The following is a 23,142-nucleotide window of genomic DNA, read 5'->3' on the forward strand; positions in this document are numbered from 1 at the left end:
ACCAACTACAAAACTTTTCTAACATAATTTCCATTTGTTTTAAACATTTTTAACACATGTAACCCTATTAACGCATTTATTTGCCTGATGTTCATGTATTTGGTGGCGGATGGTGTTTCAAAACAATAAAAATAATAAAATGTTTTAAGTTGCTTAAGCACTTTTACACAAAACTCCCCTTTTCAAACACCTTTAAAAAGCACAAAGATCTTCAACACTTTCCCACACGGATTCTTTTAAAAACAAACATTTCCATTAAAATAAAATATAAACCAAATTAACACGTGCTATGCTAAAAACCAAAAACCCTAAATAAAAAACGAAACCTGAATATAAAAACAATATTAAACAATGACTACATAATATATATATATATATAAAATTACAAAATGAACAACTCCGCAAAGGAACAGGTTCCAGGGGGCGGGGTTTGAACTCAAGTGACCTCGTCAAAAACCGCAGGGGGCGGGACAAGGGTTGGGGTTTCAATCCATCAAACTTTTTGACATTTACCACATGCCATATATATATATATATATATATATATATATATGGCTTCACACGATGATCTGCGTCAGCACTTTATCTTATGAGACATTTCAGTGCAATGATAGATGGAATGACGTCTGCCGCAGTTGCTGCGTGTAACGTCTCACTGAGATTGCTGGACCCACTTTAAGAGTTGACAAGGCAAAAGGGTTCAAACTGAGGCTTTACTTGAGAAAATGAAAATGCACTCACAAGGAACAAAGAAAACAGAGACAAGGCTCTTAAAAACTGAGAATAGCAAATACTGAAAACAGAGTGCTCGAGAAACTGTGTGACATAGAGTATCCATAGAATATCAAGATCAAGCAAAGAAACACAAAAAAGGCAGGGTTTAAATACTGTAACTAATGAGGGTAACGAGTCCCAGAATGAGGCACAGGTGTGGCACAGACTTCTTCGCTGGTGCACTCCCTAGGATGAACTGCATTCTGCTGCCAGCCGTCTCCTGGGATGCCTCATGACACTACGGAAGAGTCATTTTCTCTAGTAAGCTCTTCAAAAGATGCAGGTAAAATCAAGAGTGTTTTACCTTTAACTTATTACCTTTCTAAGATAATGGTGAAAATCTAAATCCTGAACATGTTGCACTTGCTAATTATTCATCAGAATATTATGAGGATGTTATTGAGCCTCATCACTTTGATGGGCAACTATATTTATTTGAACCAGAATAGACAGACAAAGAGCAAAATTAAATTTGTGTAGGCACAGAATAGAATAGCTTACGATCAATTCTTCAAGTTTAACAAGAATTGTTTTTTATTTCGGCAAATAACTTTCAACATTCACATTTTCACTTCCCAATAACAGGTTTAGATAAACTGGACTTGCTTGAAGGTACAAAGAACCTGAAGCCTATCTTGATATGCCCCATACACAATGTGGTGAAGCTACTGGCATAGGAAAAAAAAATTCTAAATAGACGAAACTTGACAATGAAGCAGGTAAATAAAATACTGTCAGAACCGATAGGATTGATGAAAAATATTACGAAAAATAAGACCCAGGTTTAAAAAACAGACCTTTAGTGTCCACTTCACATACTTTTTTGTGGCCAGACGGCAGACGTTTTGGGAGAGATATAGCAGCAATCCTTCTAATACAGCTTGCGCATGTTCACATTTCTAACATCATAAAACTTTAGGTTACTATCATAACTCCGGTTCTCTGAAACATCGAGTGGAGAGATCCACCTATGGGGAATGACATCCGGTCATGACTCCTCAGAAGCATCCATTTGGAACAAGTCTGGCTTTGACAGACAGTAGCGTGTCCAATGCTACAGGAGGCACTGTCCTCCTATAAGAGCATATAGGACGCTGCAGCGCTACTACTCATCAGTGAACATATTCGCTTCTCGTGCGTGGCAAGCAGGGCAGTCTTGGTGGATTCCACTCAATGTTTCAGAGAACCGGGGTTACGATAGTAACCTAAAGTTCTCTTTCATCATCTCGTTCCGAGATACACCTATGGGGAGATATGGACAACTCCCAGATTGCCTTATGCTCACAGCTGAGAAACTGTCAGGCCAGCAAGGGCAGCCTCCACCCTTGAGGGGAGGGCGTGTCTGGAACATCCTATGTAAGGAAGTACTGAACACAAAGCAGGTGAGATGCGTGAGCTTCACACAGAGCTCACCCCCAGAACTGTTTGGGCTACCGGAGTCTGGTGACGTCCAGGTGGTAGAACCTTGCAAAGGTATGTGGAGAATCCCAGCCTGCAGCTGAACAAATCTGCTAGGAGACCCCACAGAATAGGGACCACGATGTAGCTGTAGGATATGTAGTGTTTAGATTTTGGCCTTAGAGAGGAAAACAGTAAATAAGAATGTGGCCTGGCCTCCCCGTCACAAGCATCAAAGCAAATGTAATTGGGGCAATTTGAAATCAAGTCATGCTGGGTAAGGTATTTAAGATTGGCACAGGAAATGTTTGTTGTGTTGCGTTGGTGTCGGAGCCTTGAAGAAGAAGTTTTCCTCTTTTTATTTTGGTGGTGGTTCCTTGGTTGTGTGCTTTTAGCTGGTTTCCTTGTGGCGCTTATACTGGAAGTGGGTGATGCTTTGGCAAGGTCTGGTCAATCCGTTTCTCTCTCTCTCTCGCTCTCTCTCTCTCTTATCCGTCTCTCTCTCTCTATTTTCTGGTATTTCTAGGTTAGTTGTTTAATGTTTTGCTGTATGTCTTCTGTTGTGTAATTTAGAAGTAGAGTGCCTGCATTCAATAAAGAATGTATGTTTTCAATTCATTAATATAATTGACTGCTTCTTATTGAATTCAATTATTTAATCTTAAAACCTGGCATAGAGCTTGTTTTGACTTGTTGGTTGATTCCACCAGTTTTCTGTAGACTGACCTATCAAATAATTTGGCAATTTAATTGATAATTCTAATAATTTTAAACATAATTATCAAATTAAATCAAATAAAATATATTTTACATGTAGGTTAAGTGAGGGGTTCTAGCATGCAATATCACTTGGTTCAGTATTCAGAGTGCTGAACATTTTAACAAGGACATTGATTGTTGGAACCGCTGGATTCAGAAAATAAACACATTTTTAATTAATCCTTGCTTGTCTGTCATAGCCATGCCCCTCTTAGAATGTGCCCTCAGGCCCGAGGGGCGTGTTATCCCCTTTGAGTCATATGCCATAGCAATAGCTTCCACAAGCCAATGGGACAGCCGCTGCTTAGATATGGCTTTCCCTTTGCAGGGTGGGCCCCAGGCGACAAAGAGCTGGTCGGTCATTCTGAAAGCCTTAGTCCTTGTTATATACGTGTGGAGAACATGCAGAGTACATAGCATATGCAGCCTTTGATCCTCTTAAGAGGAGTAAGGTGGTGGGTGAAAAGCAGCAAGCTCCAACACCGCATACCAGAAAGCTGGGAAGCTTTTAGGCATGAAGGCTGGATTGGGCTTAAGAGAAACCCTATCCATATTAGGGGAGAACATTGCACACGAGGGATGCACTGAAAGCGCATGGAGGTCACTGACTCGCTTAGCCGAAGCGAGCAGCAATGCTGTCTTGAGACACAGCAATTTTAACTCTATGTCATTTATAGGCTTGAATGGCCGTAGAGACAGAGCTTCCAGCACCAGTGATAAATCCCAAAATGGGATGGGCTTTTTAGCAACAGGCAGAGAACGGAGACCCCCCTTCATAAACCTGCGAATGAGGGGGTGTTGCTCCACTGCATAGTCTTTGAAACCAACGTGACAAGCAGTGATAGCTGCCAGGTAGACCTTAATGGTTGAAAAGGATTTCCATTTATCCATAAGGTTCTGCAAAAAGCACAGCACGTCAGTAACAGAGCACTGGTAAGGCACTGACTGACGAGAAGCACACCATCCATCAAATACCTGCCACTTATTTTCATAAAGTGACCTGGTAGAGGGCGCTCTCACGCATTAGATGGTAGCAGCCACATGACAGGGGACCCCTAATGCAATAAGGTTATACCTCTCACGGGCCAAGCCCAAGGAGCTATTCGCTCCAGGAGGGGGTGGTGTATTTCCCCGTTCGCCTGAGACAGTAGGTCCAAGCGTAATGGGAGTGCGCATGGCTATGCATAAAGGAAAGGGATAATCTCTGCCAGCCACGGTGATTTCGGCCACCTCACCTGGCTAGAGAGGGAGAGATGAGTGCGAGGGAAGGAAACGCATAAAGGGGCTGGAGGGAGCGCATGCCACCTTGCCAATTGACATATGCAACCGCAGTTGTGTTGTCGCAGCGGATTAGCATGTGTAGCAGCCAATAATGTAATAACTACCGTTAATGTAATAAGTGCCAATAACGTAATAATTTTTCTGTTCTTAATGTAATAAAAGCCGATAATGTAATAACTGACCAATAATGTAATACATTTTCTGAACCAATAACGTAATAACTTTTTGCATATAATGTAATAAGTTATTACATTATTGGCTGGTTATTACATTATTAGCTGGGTTTTTAAATAAATCACAAAAAATGTAATAACAGGAGCCGATAATGAAATAATATACTTATATCGCTTTAAGTTTTATTTATTGGCTATAAAGTGTCACACTTCTATGACACTTACCCTTGCTTCCTATTTCAAATAGCTGCTCAAAAACCTGACCACACACGCGCGCGCGCACACGCACACACACACCTACTCTCTCTCTAGGAATTATGACTATTTATTTGTTTGTGGTGCTTGGTTAGACTTATCTCCAGCCCTGCCTTCTACTCCTTAACCATTTGAGTACCAAATGAAGTGCAAGCACATATGTTTGCAAGCACAGACAATTACTCTTATGTTATATAATATGAAATCTATACCTCTTTGAAGATGCTTTGTCCACGAATACAAAGACCGCCATTTCTTTTCATGAAAAATGTCATCTTTAATTAAATGTATTTAAATAACTTTTTCAAGCAAACTGTTTCAACCACACTATTATAGCTATTCAGCACTCTCTCTCTCTATGTATATATACCAAACCTGACTCCTGAAAGGTTACATGAAAATGTATTACCAAATCAGAATCCTTGCCCTATTGACATCCCTGGCTATTTGAATACAGTCATGACAAGCTCAACAAAGAGTCTAAAACCCGAAGCAAATGATATCTATAGTTCATTCTTTTTTATTTTTGCCATTTTCTCCAATTTTAGTTGTTATACCAGTTCTCTGTGTGTATCACGGTCCTGGTCGATGCGCTATCCTCTGTTGGTCTGGGGAGGGTGTAGACTACCACATGCCTCTGATACATGTAGAGTCGCCAACTGCTTCTTTTCACCTGACAGTGCGGCAGAGGTGGGAGTAAGTCACACTTGTGCAAGTCACAAGCAAGTCTCAAGTCTTAACCTTCAAGTCTCGAGCAAGTCCCATGTCACTGTGTTTAGACTCAAGCAAGTCAAGTCGAGTCACCATGAAAGAAGTGCTTAAAACAAGAGAGAAAGGGACACAAAGGCAAGCCATGTCATAAGAAAACTGCACCTGTTCGTGAGTTAGTTAGTTTCTACAACTAGGGATGGGCATGGTTCGGATTTTATCAATACCAATACCACTATTGATACTGCTTATCAATACCAATACTTATCGATACTCTTATCGATACTTCCTAATTTGGTGTGCAAAATACATGTTTTTAAAAGAATTATCAGTACTACTTTTATATTAGTTTGGGCAAAAAATGTTTAACAAAGTAGTTCTGTTGATAAAATGAAACATATTGTTTTCTGAGACAAAACATGATGCTGGGACCAATGGTATAGATACTGTAAATGTAATGTGTATCAAGAGAAGTTTAGTTCTTTAAAAAAAGGGACGGTAAACCATCCTTTATTATTATGATACAACTGAAAGATGTGTTACCAAAGTTATCTTTGTAGGTCATGTTATATACTATATTTTACAGTTTAGAATTTTGCATTAAGAGGTTGAGCACAAGGGATAATAGTGCCAGTTTGGTTGAAGAAGTTATTTAAATACACTTGATTAAAGATTATATTTTTCATGGAAAGAAGTTGTGGTCTTTTTTATTTGAGAACACAGCATCTTCAAAGAGGTATAGATTTCATATTATACAACATAAGAGTAGTTGTCTGTGTTTGCAAACATGCGTGCTCCCACTTAATTTGGTACTCAAATGGCAAAGGAGTATAAGGCAGGGCTGGAGATGAGTCTAACCATCAAGTTACACAAACAATTAATTCCTAGAGAGAGAGAGAAGGTGTGTGTGTGTGTGTGTGTGTGTGTGTTTTCTCAGAGTTAGGACTAAGATTCAGGGGTCAGGATTGGCCTGGTTTTTGAGCAGCTATTTGAAAGAAGCAACAGTAAGGGTAGGCCTAAGTCTTATGGAAGTCTGACACTTGATAATAAATAAAACTTATACATAGTGATACAAGTATATTATTACATTATCGGCTCCTATTATTACATTTTTAATGATTTTTATTAACCCAGCTAATAATGTAATAACCAGTCAATAATCTAATAACTTATTACATTATGTGCAAAAAAGTTATTACGTTATTGGTTCAGAAATTTTATTACATTATTGGTCAGTTATTACATTATCGGCTTTTATTACATTAAGAACAGAAAAATTATTACGTTATTGGCAGTTATTACATTAACGGTAGTTATTACATTATTGGCTGCTACAGCATGATATCCCCTTAGTAGCTCCAAATAATTGATGTGAGCTGAGCGTTTTTCAGATCGATTGATGTAAACCAATCGTTCTGACGTATTGAGCGTAGAAGAGTGCTGTACGTTAACATTTTGAAGTTGTATTGCCTCAAATGTTTGTTCAGCACCCTGAGATCCAAGATCGGATGTAGGGATCCGTCCTTCTTTGGAAACAGGAAGTAGCGAGAATAAAAGCTGCGTTGGGCTTGATCTCACGGAACCACAAGGATCACCGCTTTGTGTAAGAGAGAACAGATTTCCTCCTCTAAAACATGGGCCTCAGAACTCTTTGGTTCTGAACTGGAGTCTGTAGCCGTTGGCTATTGTGCTCAGGACCCATTCTGGGGCTGACGCAGCCTGCCAAGGTACGAAGTGGCTTGTGAGTGCCCCTGGAGGACCGTGGGGAAATTTGGCCGGGTGATGCCAAATCGAATAATGGTGTTGGCGTTCTACCTAGTGGCGAAACCAGGGGAGGCCTCATGTGTTTGAGAATCTTTTCACATGGTTTTTTATTTTTTGGCCTTTCAGGGTGGAAGCCTTTATTAAAAATGGCCTGGTGTTGTTCTGCGCACTGAATGTGGGTAACACTACCTGTGTGGCTAGAACAGAGTCTCCCTCTCGGGACATTGAGAGGGGGGACTGAGGCTGGGGGACACGGGAACTGGTGCCCTGACCACAGCGAATATAGGGGTGGGAACCCCTGGGGGGAGAGGGACCGTCCCCCTGAACTTAAAGTCTCCTCTTCTTGGAGAGGGGAGACAAACTTGTGTCCACAGGGCTGGTCGCCCCAGAACATGGACTTAGCCCCCCCAGCGGGGAAGCTGGGCAGGCAGGGCACTTCCACTTGCGGTCAGCGAGGGTGGGTGATGGTTTCTTCACTGCGGCCGCAGCGAAGGTAATGTTACCCTAAGGCCTGGGAGGGGGGTTACCCTGCTGGCCTAGGGTTTTTCCCTGGGGCTTGGCTCTGCCCTAGCCCGGTTGGGCACAGCGGTTCACAGCTGGAGGCTGTGGGGGTCGCATGGGAGGAGGCGGCTGAGGCGTAGCCCTGCGGGGGAGGCAGAGTTTGAAGGCCTCATCCTCTTTCTTTTAATCATCGCACCACTGCTGCATGAGAGTCAGCGCAGGGCAGAAAAGAGGCTGGCCTGGCTCAACTGGGGCACCTGCGATGCGCCTCTTCTCACTGTCCGGCAGACCAGAGAGATTAAGCCACAGGGTCCGCTCACCAGCTACAGCCAGGGCTATGGAGCGACCACAGGCCTGGACACACTGGCAAGCATTGCGCAGAACCAGGTCGTTAATCGTGACAATCTCTTGCCACAGTATGGGGGAAGGGCTCCCCTTCTCGAGCTGTTTCCCCATCTCCTCAATCAGCTTGGCTTGGTAAACCGAGAATAGAGAGGAGACACTGAGGGCTTGAATAGTGAGAGCTGAGGACCTGTAGGAAGCCTGGTGAATGGAGGTTGTAAAGCGGTCCATCTTATTTGGTAGGGTGGGCTTTGGTGGCGCCAAAAGCCCTCCCTGCTTGGGGTTCAGGTGTCGAGCTATGGAGGGTTCGACAGCAGGGGGTTCCCCCATGGCATAGGCAGCCATGTCTTTGACTTCTAGGCCGGAAAAGCCGTGCTTGAAGTCAAGGGGGTCCTTCCAATGGTGCCTTGTGTTTAGCACAGGCAGGAAGGACTGGGAAAAGCTGTCTCCGAGGGCTCGGGGGAGGGCCTAGGAATTTCCCGTCATAAACATCCCGCTCCTCAACGGTGGGGTTCTGGAGAGCTGGCAAAGCCGGGCAGTGGCTGCAACTCTCCGGAGTGTCAAGGGCATCCTGGGCATGTTGAAAACCCAAGCACATGACACAGAGAGGATGGGTATCTTTGGCGGCGATGAGAGCACCGCAAGCTGTCGGGCAGGCTCGCGAGCGTAGCTCTTCGGAGAATTCGAGAGAGACGGGCTTAGGAAGAGCCATGTAGCAGGGAGCTAGCAGTCTGTTTAAGCGTAAAAAGACAGCGTGGGCAGCTGGCTTTAAGTACTAACAGGCTAGCGTGGTTAGCTAGCAGTCCTGTTCGGAGTTCGTGCGAGCAGGGAGGTGCATCGAAGGCGTGGGCTGCCCGATACAGAAGGGAGCTAGCGAGTGCGAGCGGCAAGCTAGCGAGCTTTATAGAACTGATTGAACTCTCGAACCTTTCATGTCCGGCGGAGGCTGATCCGATATGTCCTCCTGCGGATAGTTAAGTGATAAGGTTCTTGTGAGATGCAAGGTCGAGGCTGTGAGCTCAGTTTGGATGATCGCGAGAAGCAAATGTCAACTGATGAGTAGTAGCGCTGCAGTGTCCTATATGCTGTTACAGGGGGGCGGTGCCTCCTGTAGCATTGGACGCGCTACTGTCTGTCAGAGCCAGACTTGGTGCAATTGGATGCTTCTGAGGAGTCACGACCAGATGTCATTCCCCATAGGTGGATCTCAAAATGAGATGATGAAAGAGAACCGGAAAACAGATAGGCCAAAATAAAAATAAACCTGCCATTCACCAATTGCGTATTATGGACGAAATACCAGCCGGTACACCCCTAATGAAAAGGCAAATATGTTTATGCTGCATAAAGTGCCCCCTTTAATCCCATCTAATCTGATTGGTTAAATACTGACCAGATGGTGAAGACCATACAAGTGTGTTCTGCCTGTGTTACAATGAGAGGGATCTACCTGACAACAGAACAGGGAGCTCTTGAACTGTGTCAAGACAGGGAGGAGAGGAATGTGTTTCTATTCTGAATCCAGTGGTTTTAATGGCTAACACGCTCATTTAATATTTGAACGCAGGTGCATCAACACTTCCAACATATGAAATATATTTATTTTTTATTTATTATGCTGTACTCTTACTATTACTTTAACATTCTATTCTGATGAGCATTGTTTATGTATGAAGCTAAAGGTTGCTATTTTGTATATTATTATTTAGTTTAGCTTTGGAGCAACACAGTTTCTTACCATATCGTTATTTCTTTGCTGTTGATTCATTACTCCTGTCTTATGAGATAGATTAATTTGAAATCTTTACAGCTAAAGAATCTGTAAGAGTACAGGATCAATGGGAGTACAAATGCTTTACTGTAATTGATGAGAGTACTGATGCTGTATTTGGATCATAACATAACATAATGACGAGAACAGGCCATTCAGCCCAACAATGCTTGCCATTTTACTGACTAAATTAGTGCTGTGATTACCAACAGACTAGATTGTATCTAATGCCGTATCAAGCCTAGGCCTAAAAATTCCCAGTGTTTCTGCCTCAACTACGTGACCTGGCAAGCTATTCCACACTTGGACTGCTCTGTGTGTGAAGAAATTCTTCCCAATGTCTGTATTGAACTTACCTTAAGATAATTTCCATTTATGTCCCCGCATTCTACTATGATCAGTGGGCCTTCAGAAACTCTCCTGGGATCAGTGGGACGCCTGATGCTGTACTGGGATCAATGAGATTAATGGTGCTGTACTGATATCAATGGGTGTACTAATGCTATACTGGGATCAGTGAGATTTCAGTGAGTACTCCCACTGATTTCAGTACAGAGGGCTGATGCTGTATTGGGATCAATGGGAGTCATTTTGAAGTACTGGGATCAGTGGGAATACTAATGCTGTACTGGAATCAGTGGAATTACTGACGCTGCACTGGTACAAGTCGCTGTGTTGTGTAGTTAGAAAAAAAAGCGATAGTAAGCTAACCATTTTTGTGCAAGAGAGATCCTTGAAACCCTGCAAGAGAGATTGAAACCCTGCAAAAGAGGTAAATGGTAAATGGACTGCATTTATATAGCGCTTTTATCCAAAGCGCTTTACAATTGATGCCTCTCATTCGCCAGAGCAGTTAGGGATTAGGTGTCTTGCTCAAGGACACTTCGACACGCCCAGGGCGGGGTTTGAACCGGCAACCCTCCGACTGCTAGACAATCGGTCTTACCTCCTGAGCTATGTCGCCCCTGGTCCAATGTGCAACTTGAGCGAATGAAACTAGCTTGCGAGAGGGATCCAATGAACAGTGTGCACGGTCCAGTGGACAGTGAGCACGAGTGAAAGTGGCTTGTGAGAAAGGTCCAATGGACAGTGAGCACAATCCTGTGGATAGCATGGGTGAATGATACATAGCAGCCAGTTAGGTGACTTCACATCAGTTAGCTAGATAAAAACCTAGTATCCTGAGTAGTATGACTTATAGATGCTATGTATGTGTGAGTAACTTGCCATTTTTGTACGTTGAAACCGTGTTTTTCATCAGATATTATATCTTTTTGTATTGTGTTTGTTATGAGTTATAATACCAACAGTGATAATAGGAATTAATCTTTAAATGTAGGCTATAAGAGACATGCATACACATACATGCATGGTAACGCACATTCTAGATGAAAGAAACACATAGGCATGGATTCAAAAAAATTATTTTCCTTGACCGTGAATGACAAATAAATAAAATTGTACTGTATGTCAGGGGTTGCCAATACGTCGATCGCAGAGGCTATGCTGATTGATTGCAGTGTCGTTTTAAAAAATTCTTAATTCTTCCCGTTTTCATCCCAGTCCCTACAGCTTCTGCCTGAGTGACAGGTATGCTTGATTGATGTGAAATGTGGCCAATCTCCTGCTGTTGAGCACTTTGTTACATTAAACGTGCCCATTCATGCACAATAAAGCGGGTCTATTTTAGGCAGGGAACTTTGCTTGAAATATCCGACGGATGACAGTGTGAATGTAAAAGCTGGGGTTTTGTCCAGATAGGATATTGGTGTAATGAATTTACTTTTATGCCAATACAGGTTTCCATACAATTTGGCTGATATTGAATAACGTAACGAACTTTGGCAGTGCAATTGGTACAGGGAAATCGTGGTGGTGACACGATGTGGTCCATTTTAGGTTTTGCTTTCAATATCCGATGGACAATGGGGTTTTAAATGTAAACTTGGATTTTCTTTGTCAATAAATGATGCTGGTCTAACAAGCTTACTTTTATGCAAATACAGCAAGTCTACAAGTGTAGCTACTTGATTTTGGAAATAGAAAGTACACACATGGTAATGGAAAATGTAGGCTAGTTAAGCTAGTAGCTCTGCCCAACACTACATATAGAACTGTAGTACACACACACACACACAATGTTGGATAGTGATTGTACGCAGTATTATGAAGTAGACTGATGAAATAAATAGTTGGATTTAGTAAATAAATACAGTTGTTGGATTTGCTTAAGAAAATTGTAGACATGTTGCACACGATGAAGTAGCCTATTATGTGATGTGCGCAACTGAATTAGTAGTCCTACTGTTCTTTTAATAACATTGCGTGCAGTCACTGTTCAACGTTTTTTCTTTTCTTTTTATTTTAGTTGTTACACTACCACCCCACAACCGCTGCGACATACCTGCCATGAAAAGTCATTATTTTGCACCAGTTTCTATACGACCGGTAGCGTTACTTACCGGACTGAAGTGCATTCTGATTTTAGTGCTCATTAATTTCACAGCCGTCTGCAATACTAATACAGACAGTCTGTCGTGTTGTTAGCAAGGTAGCTAATGTTAAACTAAACTAAAGTTTGTAGCTTTATTGTGTGGACCTGTGAAGTTGTTTGTGAATTCTGTCTTTTGAAATGAGGTCAGAAGGTACAGAAATTAATGTTTATAAGGGCTGCGAGTTTGTGGTCATTGCGGTTATTTCTGTTGGGAATCATGAACAGTGCCAAACTCTCGGTGCTGTATAGGTATGGGGCATGCCGCCCCTCCAAGGCATACCTGACATCCAAATGACTAGCATTATTTTTAGCTGGCTGGCTTGCTAGATCCTGTCTGTTGATTTGGCTACTACTGAGCTAATGTAACCATGTTATAATAATTATATGCTAATACAGAGTATTCTGTGATTTGGTACACTGCATCATCAAAAGTATGTGGACAGCTGACAAAGGTGTTGGATGGGGTTGAGGTCAGGGCTCTGTGCAGGCCAGTCAAATTCTTTTTCATTCTTCTTGACAAAACTACAGTTGAGGCCAAAAGTTTACATACACCTAAGCTAAAGATATTCAAACTCAGTTTTTCACAACTCCGCACATTTCATGTTATCATACATTTCTTTTGGCAAGTCAGTTAAGGTATCTACTTTGTTCACATCAGAGGTAATTTTAAAACAATCGATTAGAGACAGATTAATTTCAGCTTTAATTCACTGTATCAGAATTCCAGTGGGTCAAAAGTCACCAGGTTGACTGTCTCTTTAAACAGTCTGGAAAATTCCAGAAATTGATGTAATGACTTTTTAGAAGCTACTGATTTGCCAATTGTCATAATTAGGAGATAACTGGGAGTTAATTGGCTCCTGTGGGTATATTTAAGGGCCTACATATAGAGCCACTACCTTTTTGCCCTTGATACCATGGGAAAATCCAAGCTACACAGCCACAATTGTGGACCTCCACAAGTCCGGTTCCTCCTTTGGAGCAATTTCAACTGAAGGTATGACACGCATCTGTACAAACAATTGTATGCAAATATAAAACTCTTGGGACCATACAGATACTACATTGTAGTACATTGTCTACATTGGAAGGAGGCACACATTAACTCCCATGGCTGAACGTACTTGGTCCGAAAAGTTCAACTGAACCCCAAGACAACAACAAAGGAACTGGTGAAGGAGTTGGGATCAGGTACCAATGTATGTACATCCACCATTTAGACAATCCTACATCGCCATGGCCCGAAAGGCTGTCGCGCAAGGAAGAAGCCCCTACTCCAAGGCCGGCAAAAAAAAAAAACCAGAATGAACTTTGCAGGTGATCATCAGGATGAAGACCTAGCCTTTTGGACGAGTGTTCTCTGGTCAGATGAAACAATTGAACTGTTTGGCCATATTGATCAGCGCTATATATGGAGGAAAAATGTTGAGGGTTTTAATCCGAAGAACAACATCCCAACTGTGAAGCACGGGGGTGACAGCATCATGTTGTGAGGGTGTTTTGCTAGAAAAGGGACTAGTGCACTTCAGAAAAGAGAGGCCCCTTGAGGTAGGCGGAATATCTAGAAATACTGAAGCAACACCTCAAGACATCAGCTAGAAAGTTAAAACTTGGTCACAACTTGGTCTTCCAGCAGGACAATGGGCCTCATTCACCGATATCTTCCTAAGTTTTTTCTTAAATTTGTTCTTGAGAAGGGTCCTAAGAAAAGTCTACCCGTGTTCTTATAATGATGAATCCCATTGTCCTCGTAAATTGAAAGCGCGTGCCAGTTGTTCCTAATTAGCATAGGTAAACACCCCGCCAATCTGCATAAAAGGGCATGAAACTGCAGGGCCGTGTGCACACACAGAAATCACACACAGAAAATGAAAAGAAAAGTTGAGAGAGAAGTCAAGAATGCCCAAACGAAAATCTAAAGACGGTGGAGCACCGGACTCCAAACGTAAGAAAAACTTCAGTAGTGCAGTAGTGGAGGTACTGCTGCAGGAAGTGAACAGCAAACAACCTGTCATATTTAGTAGCGTCAGTAGTGGATATAAAATAACACAGAAAAGATGCATGGGGTGCTATTACTCGTTCAGTGAACGCTGTATCCGGAGAAGGGCGCACAACTGTTTGAAGTAAAAAAACATGGTTTGATGTAAAATCTGAATGCTGGTGGGGGTGGGCGCAAGGAATAGCGTGTTATGCATTCAAACAACAAAGCGCTTCTCGACACATTAATACCGCCAATTAAATTAACCAGCAGTAAACTGCATAGGAGAAACTAGCTGTTTCAACCCATCGCTGCACTAAACACTGCACAAAAAATGTATTGCCAGTGATTTTGGTGTCACACCCCTCTGATGGGGTCACCTGGTGCGGTCCAAACCCCTCTAGTGAGGCCTCTGAATAAGTGTTCTCTTCTTTAACATGTCTATGTGTGGAAAAAGTGTTACCTATGTGCTTAGTTTGTATTCAAAATTTAAACATTTGCTTTTGCGGTATAGACCAAACATTGCATAATTGAAACCCCCAAAAATAAAAGGTCAATACAATGGTTTGATTTTTATCATATATTTACAGATGAACTCCCGCTGAGGCAACCACCCTCTGAGGCGGAACCTGGCACCATAATGCTTTGTAAAATAATGAAAATAATTATTAAAAAATATTATAAATGGTAAAAATATTATTGTACTTTAAAGTTACAATCTCGAAGATTTCCGTTTTGTTCTCTTTGGCGGTACCAATGGCGAGAAGCGGTAATTGCAGGTGTGTTTTTGGACCTCACTTCCCAACCGGATCCAACCAGTGTCGCCTGTGTGACGTCAGTCAGTTGGCACCTGGGCCAGGCCAACTATAACTACTATTTACTGAATAAAAAATGGTTGTTATAAAAGTAACGTTATGTACATATTCATTCATTGTCTAACATTAGGCTAACTTAAGCTGTCTTTACACTGCTGAGCCAGGTTAAAATGCTGTAGCGGACCTGGGGTAGAATTAGTGATGATCAATTTACACAAACGTTCTTTATCCACCTTTTGCCCGGTATGAACGTCTTTGCACTGCAGAGAAGAATTTGCGGGATTCGCTGTGGTTCGTGCAATTATTTATCTCGTGCACAATAAACAGTCTTTTTCGCGAATGATTGTTGCGTGATATTTTTGAAACAACCGCCTTGCAAAATGTTACCCTTGGTGTTTCTGGTTTTACTAGCTGTTCGAGGATAAAGCTGAGCTGGGTGTTAAGCAATCAGAACAAGAAGAATAAAACAAAAGAGATTTCATCAAAAAAGGGCATCAAGGCTGAAGGAACATATGAGGAAGCGTAATAAAATAATAACAACGCTAATCCATACTGCCGTATTCTTTTATTTAGTTTTCTTCGGCTTGACATCATTACACAGAAATCAGACCCGGATCTGCTCCACCTATACCCCGGCTTTATCCCGATCATTATGAACTTGATGGAAATGTAAATAACGGTAATGTTAAGGCCAGTTCAGATCAATGATTCACAACGAGACGAAATGGTTTCAGAATGTTGCAGAGAAAATTGCAGTGGTGTGAATTGGTTAGTTGCAGAGCGTCTGAAGCAGAGACTGTGACGTCACCCATTGACTCTCCGTGGGTCTCTAAAACACGTTTTGAAGCTCAATGGCGGGCGCGGCCATTTTCTCGATTTGGAGCCAAAACCATAGAGTTAAGCGGTCTTGTGATTTTTACAATTTGATTGACAGTCCGGTGCGGAAAAGCCCCTCAACCTGAACGAGGCTAGCTGACTGTCTGCCGTTATGTTTTAAAATATATTATCAGATGTTTACGGAGTTTAATTTCCATCCGTGACTGTACTGTGTCATGTAATCACGTTATATGTATGACATTAAAAATACAATTAGGCTATGTTCAGTTATCTTCAATTTATGTTTCTCAGCAAAACGAATATGCTTAGCTAGCATATCAGCTTGCCAGTGAGCTAGGTAGGCTGTCCGTGGTTAGCTCACGCGTTAGCAATATGAACCACAGGGGAAGAACATTGACTACACTGATGGTCAATCAATCGGAGATGTGTAGGCTACTGGTGATTTGACTAGGCAAATTTTCGTATAACTGTCTGGTAGATCTGCTGTTAACCGAGCAAGTTATCGTCGTAGGTTTTCGCCAGTCAGATAATGAGCCTGCTACTACTAGCTACTCCATCGCCGTTTGTGGTGTTCACTTGCTGGGTGACTCTACCTGACCGATCGTTCGCAAATCACTTTCTACCGAACAAAAATTAACACTCAGCGGTGATTAACAAATCTACCAAGTATTTTAATAACTGATCTGCAGGCGTGTAAATATGACAACGCACTTTGTACGGCAAGTTTTCCACCTGGTGCATGAAGACAAAAATAATGTAGCCTACGTTGAATTTCTAATTATTATTAGGCTATTATTTTTTCTTGTAAATCATCAAAACCAATGGAGAAAAGCCAATATACGCAAGGAGCCCCAGAACCGATTCTGAGAACCACTGTCTTAAATGCCTAGCTTGTCGGTCTCTTAAATGCTAAAAACATGTTCCTTTCTAAATGCCAAGATGGTTAATTTCGTTAAATTCTGTGTGTGTGATTTCATCGTGTGTTGTATATTCAGCAAATGAACCTTGAAACTCTTAATTCGCTTCGTGAAACTGAAAAGTGTTTATCCCAAAATCGGGATTATAGTAGCTTTGTCACATGCGTGAAGCATGGCCCAGGTAGACATTTACGGAATGTACACGACTGACGAGCCGCCAAACACGTTTGACAGATTGAATGTTTGCCGGTTAAGGTTAGCTAGCTAGTCAAATGGCTTGGTAGCCGAAGTTGCGAACTGTTTTAGCACAGGCTACTACTGGACTACCAAATATAGCAAGCTGATTACGCTTTCTGCCAAGTAATTATTTGGTTAAGTAGGCTAAAGGAAATAGTAAAAATGACTCGGATGCCGAAAAATTTAAGAGGAGGATTATTTTATGGTCGTCTAGTGCAGCTGTAAATAGCACACGCCATAATGAAATCACCACGAAATGGGATGCCTGCATTTTCAGACTTAGCACAGGCGGACCGTAGCCGGAGCCGCAATGGCAAGGCCAAGAAGCGCCACCGCCCACCCCAGTGACCATAGACTGTAGCCCCTACTGTAGCTGAGTCCTCCGCAGTAATCCGGAAGTGACGCAAGCTGTACCTCATTGGTCCAGAACAAATATTGGCACTGTGCCCAAATGACGCAATAAATCATGAAATCGACCCATGGACAGTCATAAGACCAATAAAATACACCTATTATGACTATTTGTTCTTGTGAGAAAAAATTATTGACTTTGTATTTTGATCGCATTTGTACCGTAGACTTACATGGAAACCGGATATGAAAACACCTATACTGGAGCCATCCGTAGTGGCGCTAGTGAGCAACCAGGAACTACAACACCAGGAAATGAGCTTCAAAAACGAAGTCTGGTTTTGGCCGCTTGGTCTGAAGCCGTTGCCTGGGGTCTCAAAAGACCCACCTTGTCAAATTGCCAAGTGCAGTTTCAGAACGTTTACAATCAGACGTCTTGGAATTTTGCAAGTTGCATCCAGTCTCGTTGTGAATCATTGATCTGAACTGGCCTTTAGTTAGCTACACTGCAACGTTGCACAAGGTAGCATTGCATTCGAGAGACGGTTTGCGAGGTCGGTACCGGTCGGTAACGTTTTTTTATAATTGTTAGCTGACATTAGATTGTGTTATTTACATTAGCTAGCTAGCTAATGCAACTTTACCTGATATGAGAGATGGATACTGTACGCAACGTTGTCTAAACTAATTTTGCCTTTCTTGACATGGTCCGGTAGCTAGCGTTAGCTGTGCAAATAGCTATGTAATTTAGTAACGTTACAGTATTGTGAGAAGCTTGTTTGAAGGCTACCCCAAGCGTTTGATTCAAGTTAAGAAATTAAAAGGCAATGCCACTAAATACTTACAAAGTATATGTAAACTTCTGACCACTGAAAATCTGATATAGTACATAAAAGCTGAAATAAATCTGTATCTTAGCTATTATTTTGATATTACCTCTTATGGAAATAAAATAGATAGCCTAATTGGCTTAACACAGGAAATGTATGGTAACATGAAATGTGTGGAGTTGTGAAAAATTGAGTTTGAATGTCTTTAGCCTAGGTGTATGTAAACTTTTGGCCTCAACTGCATTTCTGTATGGACCTCGCTGTGTGCCCAGGGACATTGTCAGTAAGGATATATCGCACTGTTTTAGAAGAATTAGTAATTGCTGAAAAAGTTATTTACTAAAGTTTTTTACAAAAATTGTATTAACAAAAAACTTTGAATGATATGGATTTAATGTGGCCTAAAACTGTGAGCAGACATTAAGTTAGGGAGGCATCACTGGTGGCAAATTGCATGCAAGGCAGTGAATTTTATTGCATGCTGTAGGTTTTACATTCTGAACATATCAAAATATATCTGACAGGTCACAATGTTAAATGCAGTAATATTTTGGCATCTCCTTCTCTTGTTTATTCCTCTTCTTTTATTTCTAGTCCTTCTACCTCTATTCACCCCTCCTCCTCATTTCCCTTTTCCTCCTCTCATCCTTTTCACTCCTCAATGACTGCAGTTTTGTTTATTCAGGAATCTTTCAAAGAAATACCAGCCTAAGAAGAGCCTGCGAGAGGAAGAAGAGAGCAAGTAAGTTTGAGTTGAAATAACTTTATTAATTAATTTAAACCAAGCCAGAAATAAGCTTGACAAACAACTCTATACCAGCCTAAAATTATTATTTTTTAACTACTTTTTCAAAAAAAACTGGCCAGAAATCATAAACATGCATATTTAACATAAATAATTATAAAATAAAAACTTCAGTCTTTGTGAAATAACCTGTTTCAAAATAAATAAATAAATAATAGTAAGCTGTTTCCCTTTTTTGGCTGAATTTCTTTACCAGTTCTGCAGCTTGTAACCTACAGTAACTGTAAACAGTAAGCACTGAAATTTTTTCTTTGTTAATAAACAAAAAATAAATGAATAAAAGAGATTAACTGTATAACTGGGGGTGGCAATTTCTGTATATTTATACTCTAAATATGACAGAAATACGATGCACTATATAAAAATATTCTGCTAAGAATAAATAATATGATAAATACTATGCCTTTCACAAATATAAAGTATAATAGTTTAAAAGTGCAGTCCAATCCTAATGAATGGCCTCCAACGAAGCAAAGCACCCTCTATAATTTTATTTTCTTTGCTCAATTTAACACATTTTAAGGTATCTGTTATAAATTTATACATTTTTGTTCTGATTATTTGTATTAAATAAGAAGTAAATTACTTTATTGTTTTTTTTTTGTTATTTTTTGAAATAACAGTAATAATCAGTCAATGTATGTACAAATAAATAAATAATCTGATTATTGTACTGAATATATGTTTCTATGAAACAATGTTTTTAGGTGTAAATTGACAGGGAGGGAGGACAAAAAAGATAGTGGGGTGCTGACTAATGCGAAACAATTATGAAAAGAGAAATAGAGTCACAAACTCTACTATGCTCCAAATATATTACAAAAAAAATCTACACCCTGAAGAAGAATGTGAGTGTCAAAATGTGCAAAATGTTGTGTAATAAATTACTTGGGAGCATAGTAGAGTGTGTGACAATTTTTCTGTTTTTATGAGGTGGAAATTGGAAATGTATGTTTAAAAGGAATTATATTTTGATAAAATACCATACTTAATAACAGAGCTCCCTGATGTGAAGTATGGTGAGGTGGGAAAAGATCTCATATAACCATAAAACATTTTATAGAAATAAGGGCAGCACTTTGAAGGATGACAGGGTGACTGGTCCTATAGTGGGCATTGCTTGGAAGAATGATGCTTATGACAGATTAGATCTATTATCTGATCTAATGGTGCAGCATGGGTATACAAAAAAATTAGCAAAATCAGAAGAGCTAGGCATGTGCCATCTTCACATAGTTTAGGCATTTTAAAAACGTTTGGACTAAACGTGTCCTAATGAAGCATCTAAATAATTTTTCTTAATAGGATTGACTGATTTAAAACAATTTATAACAAATATAAACAATGTTAGAAAATATTCATAAATGATTGACCATGAGTTTATGCAACATGAGAAATTAGTTTATGCAATGTTTGAGAGCAGTGTAAGCAGTGTTAAAACAATGTGGGAAACCTTGGAAATGACCACTTTTGATACCTTAGGAAGGCCAAACAAATGGCATTTACAGTATAGCAGTTTATTTTGTAGCTGGTTTTCAAATGTGCTTTTCTATGTGGCTGAATTTAAATAGAATGTATGTTATGTAATCGGCCTATTAAAAAGTTACAGGAGAAATATACATGCTGTTAGGCTCATAGTACAGAATGATTGGCTGATGGTGCAGTATGATTGGCTAACAACTCACTGTGATGGTGCATGCTTCATCCTTTTGAAAGATAAAAAAGGAAAAAGTTGTACAGAAGACAATGATTACAAGTAGTTGTACAGAAACGGTGCTTTATACCGTTAGGGAACAAGTGCATTCAGTTCAACTTTCCAATACTCCCGGCATATTTAGAATACTAAATACTGATACTGAAAGTCCAGAGCTGTCTGATTGCTCAATACTAGGGCTTCATGACAGGAGGTTGTTTTCCACAGAACAGGCAGTTAGACACACACCAGGCTCCTGTCTCTATCTGCTTAAAACATGCAATATGTTGTAGTGTAATTGTAACCCTGAAAAAAGCTCTCCTCCTACATATAACTAATACTAATGAATTAGATCACCATTTTATAGGTCTCTGTTTCCTCAGGTTGATAAGTGCGAGTGTCTTTAATAAAAGGTTTTTTTTCTGTGAATATGGGGGCAAAGTGGAACCTGTACAGTGGGCTCCTCTAGTCATTTACTGTGATGTCAGTGTTCTGATCACGTCACTTTCTGTGGCAGATACACATCATGCCGGGCATTCCTGGCAACGTTGAATGAGCTGACCGACTATGCTGGGCAGCATGAGGTCATTGCCGAAAACCTCACTGCCAAAATTGTCTCAGAGCTGGGGCGCTACATCCAGGACCTCAAGGCCGAGAGGAAATCGGTGAGATGTAATTTGGTGTTTTCCATAAGCCCTATGTAACATGACGTGACATTTCGAATTTTGTATTTTGAGGACTGTTCTGTAAATTGAAACCATTGTTAGATGCCTTGTATCACAGTACATGAGAACATGTGATCTAAGCCTAAAGTGGTATGTGATACAGGGTTTCCCCCAGAAAAGTTGTTAGGCCCAGTGGCAAGTATCTTTTGACAGGGCCCGGCGGGCCGGCGTGGGCCGGCGGCCAAGTGTCTTTTTTGATGGGGGCCCAACGGGGGCCCGGCGCGGGCCAGCGACAGACTGATGGCAGCATTAAGGTACGGCCCTATTAGTTTCTGTGATAACAGAATCACGGACGGAATCGCGGAATTGAGAATTTAAAAAAGCTATAACACAGATTCCATAGGGCCCTACATTAAGTCAGTGCTAAAAGCTGACTGGAGATTAGAAAATATGACTATGTAATGTGAATGTTGTTATAAATAAGTCATTTATTCAACACACATTTAAAAAAATCAGCAACTATTTACAGCATAGCAGAGTCTTATAAAGAATCTGACAACAATGTACAGTCTTGGAATGCTGTGTTTTCAACAACAACAAAAGAAATTAAATTAAATTAAAATAAATAATATCAAAGTTTTTGCACTCTACAAAAAACTTGAAAAAAGTCCTGATTGGCTACTGATTCTTACAGCCTTGGAATGCTGGGCACATTTCAACAACAACACAATAAATTAAATTAAAATATATTATATCAAGGTTTTTGCACTCTACAAAAAACTTGTATTCAAGTCCTGATTGGCTGCTGAATCATACAACAAGCCTTGGAATGCTGGGCACATTTAAACATTTAAAAAACTGTCTAAGTTATTGGTATTTCTAGATATAGCCTAATTTTGGTGCTGTCTTAACACATTTCTACGGTTGCCGGTCAGGCACTCTTCACCATAAGAAGAAATTTTAGGATTTTTCCGATATTACTTGTGTCGAAAGTGCTGCGACGGAAACAACGATTGATTTACTCTGTAGCCACATCTGTCCAAAATGTAAACAAGTCAGGCAGTTTTCACGGTGGGGAAAAGTTTTATGACAACGTTGTCGTGCACATCAATGTCATCAAGCTAACGTTATTAATAAACAAGTGAAGTCGTTATTTCGATGGCGATTAATAAGTCATGTAATGTTACAATATATCGAACGTTACATTCATGCTACTAGTTTAACGTTACCTACACACTGCTTAAGTTAATATAAAAAGAATGTACTTACTGACGAGATTAAGTGATAACGCAGTTTGTAACGAGGTTAGTTAGCCTACTAAATAAGAAATGGTGGCTTGCTAGGTAACGTAAGCTTGTGATAGTTGGAAGTGTCAAGTGCTGAACGTCATTCTACGCACAATGAGGATAAAGAACACTGATCTCAGACCTGCTGTTTTCCTATGCATTCACGTTTTAACCAACAGATGTCGCTGGTGAGCTTTTCAGCCGAGCCGCCACACTGTAACTGTAGTTTAAAAAACATCTTAAAAATACATTAAAAAAAAAAAAATTCCCAGATGCTAAGGCCCGGCGGGGGGTCAACTTAGGCCCGGCATGCCGCCGGGCTTTCAATACACTGGCGGAAACCCTGTGATATAAGCAAGTGTAGCACATGACATGACTTATGTGGTGTGCACTAAATTTGATGTAAGCATACAGTAGCATGGTATGTGTGATGTAAATGTAGCACAATATGTGATGTAAGCATAGTACTGCACTAGTGATATAGTTGCATACGTGTGATAAAAGCATA

The 23,142-nt window shown here is 40.7% G+C and overlaps 1 protein-coding gene across 12 annotated transcripts in view; it reads left to right on the plus strand.

Moving 5' to 3' along the window:
- The window catches only part of LOC135233742 (formin-binding protein 1-like), a 179,583-nt gene that overhangs the window by 63,235 nt on the left and 93,206 nt on the right, over positions 1 to 23,142 (plus strand). For 11 of the 12 annotated variants that reach the window (XM_064297582.1, XM_064297579.1, XM_064297570.1 and 8 more), the window contains exons 3-4: positions 18,871 to 18,927; positions 21,201 to 21,348. The exons of the other annotated variant lie outside the window; for it this stretch is intronic. In XM_064297582.1, the coding sequence (XP_064153652.1) occupies positions 18,871 to 18,927; positions 21,201 to 21,348 (205 nt within the window). The remainder of the gene's footprint in view (positions 1 to 18,870; positions 18,928 to 21,200; positions 21,349 to 23,142) is intronic. 12 annotated transcript variants of the gene reach the window in all.

Source organism: Anguilla rostrata, chromosome 10 (assembly GCF_018555375.3).
Source record: "Anguilla rostrata isolate EN2019 chromosome 10, ASM1855537v3, whole genome shotgun sequence".
NCBI classification, from domain to species: Eukaryota; Metazoa; Chordata; class Actinopteri; order Anguilliformes; family Anguillidae; genus Anguilla; species Anguilla rostrata.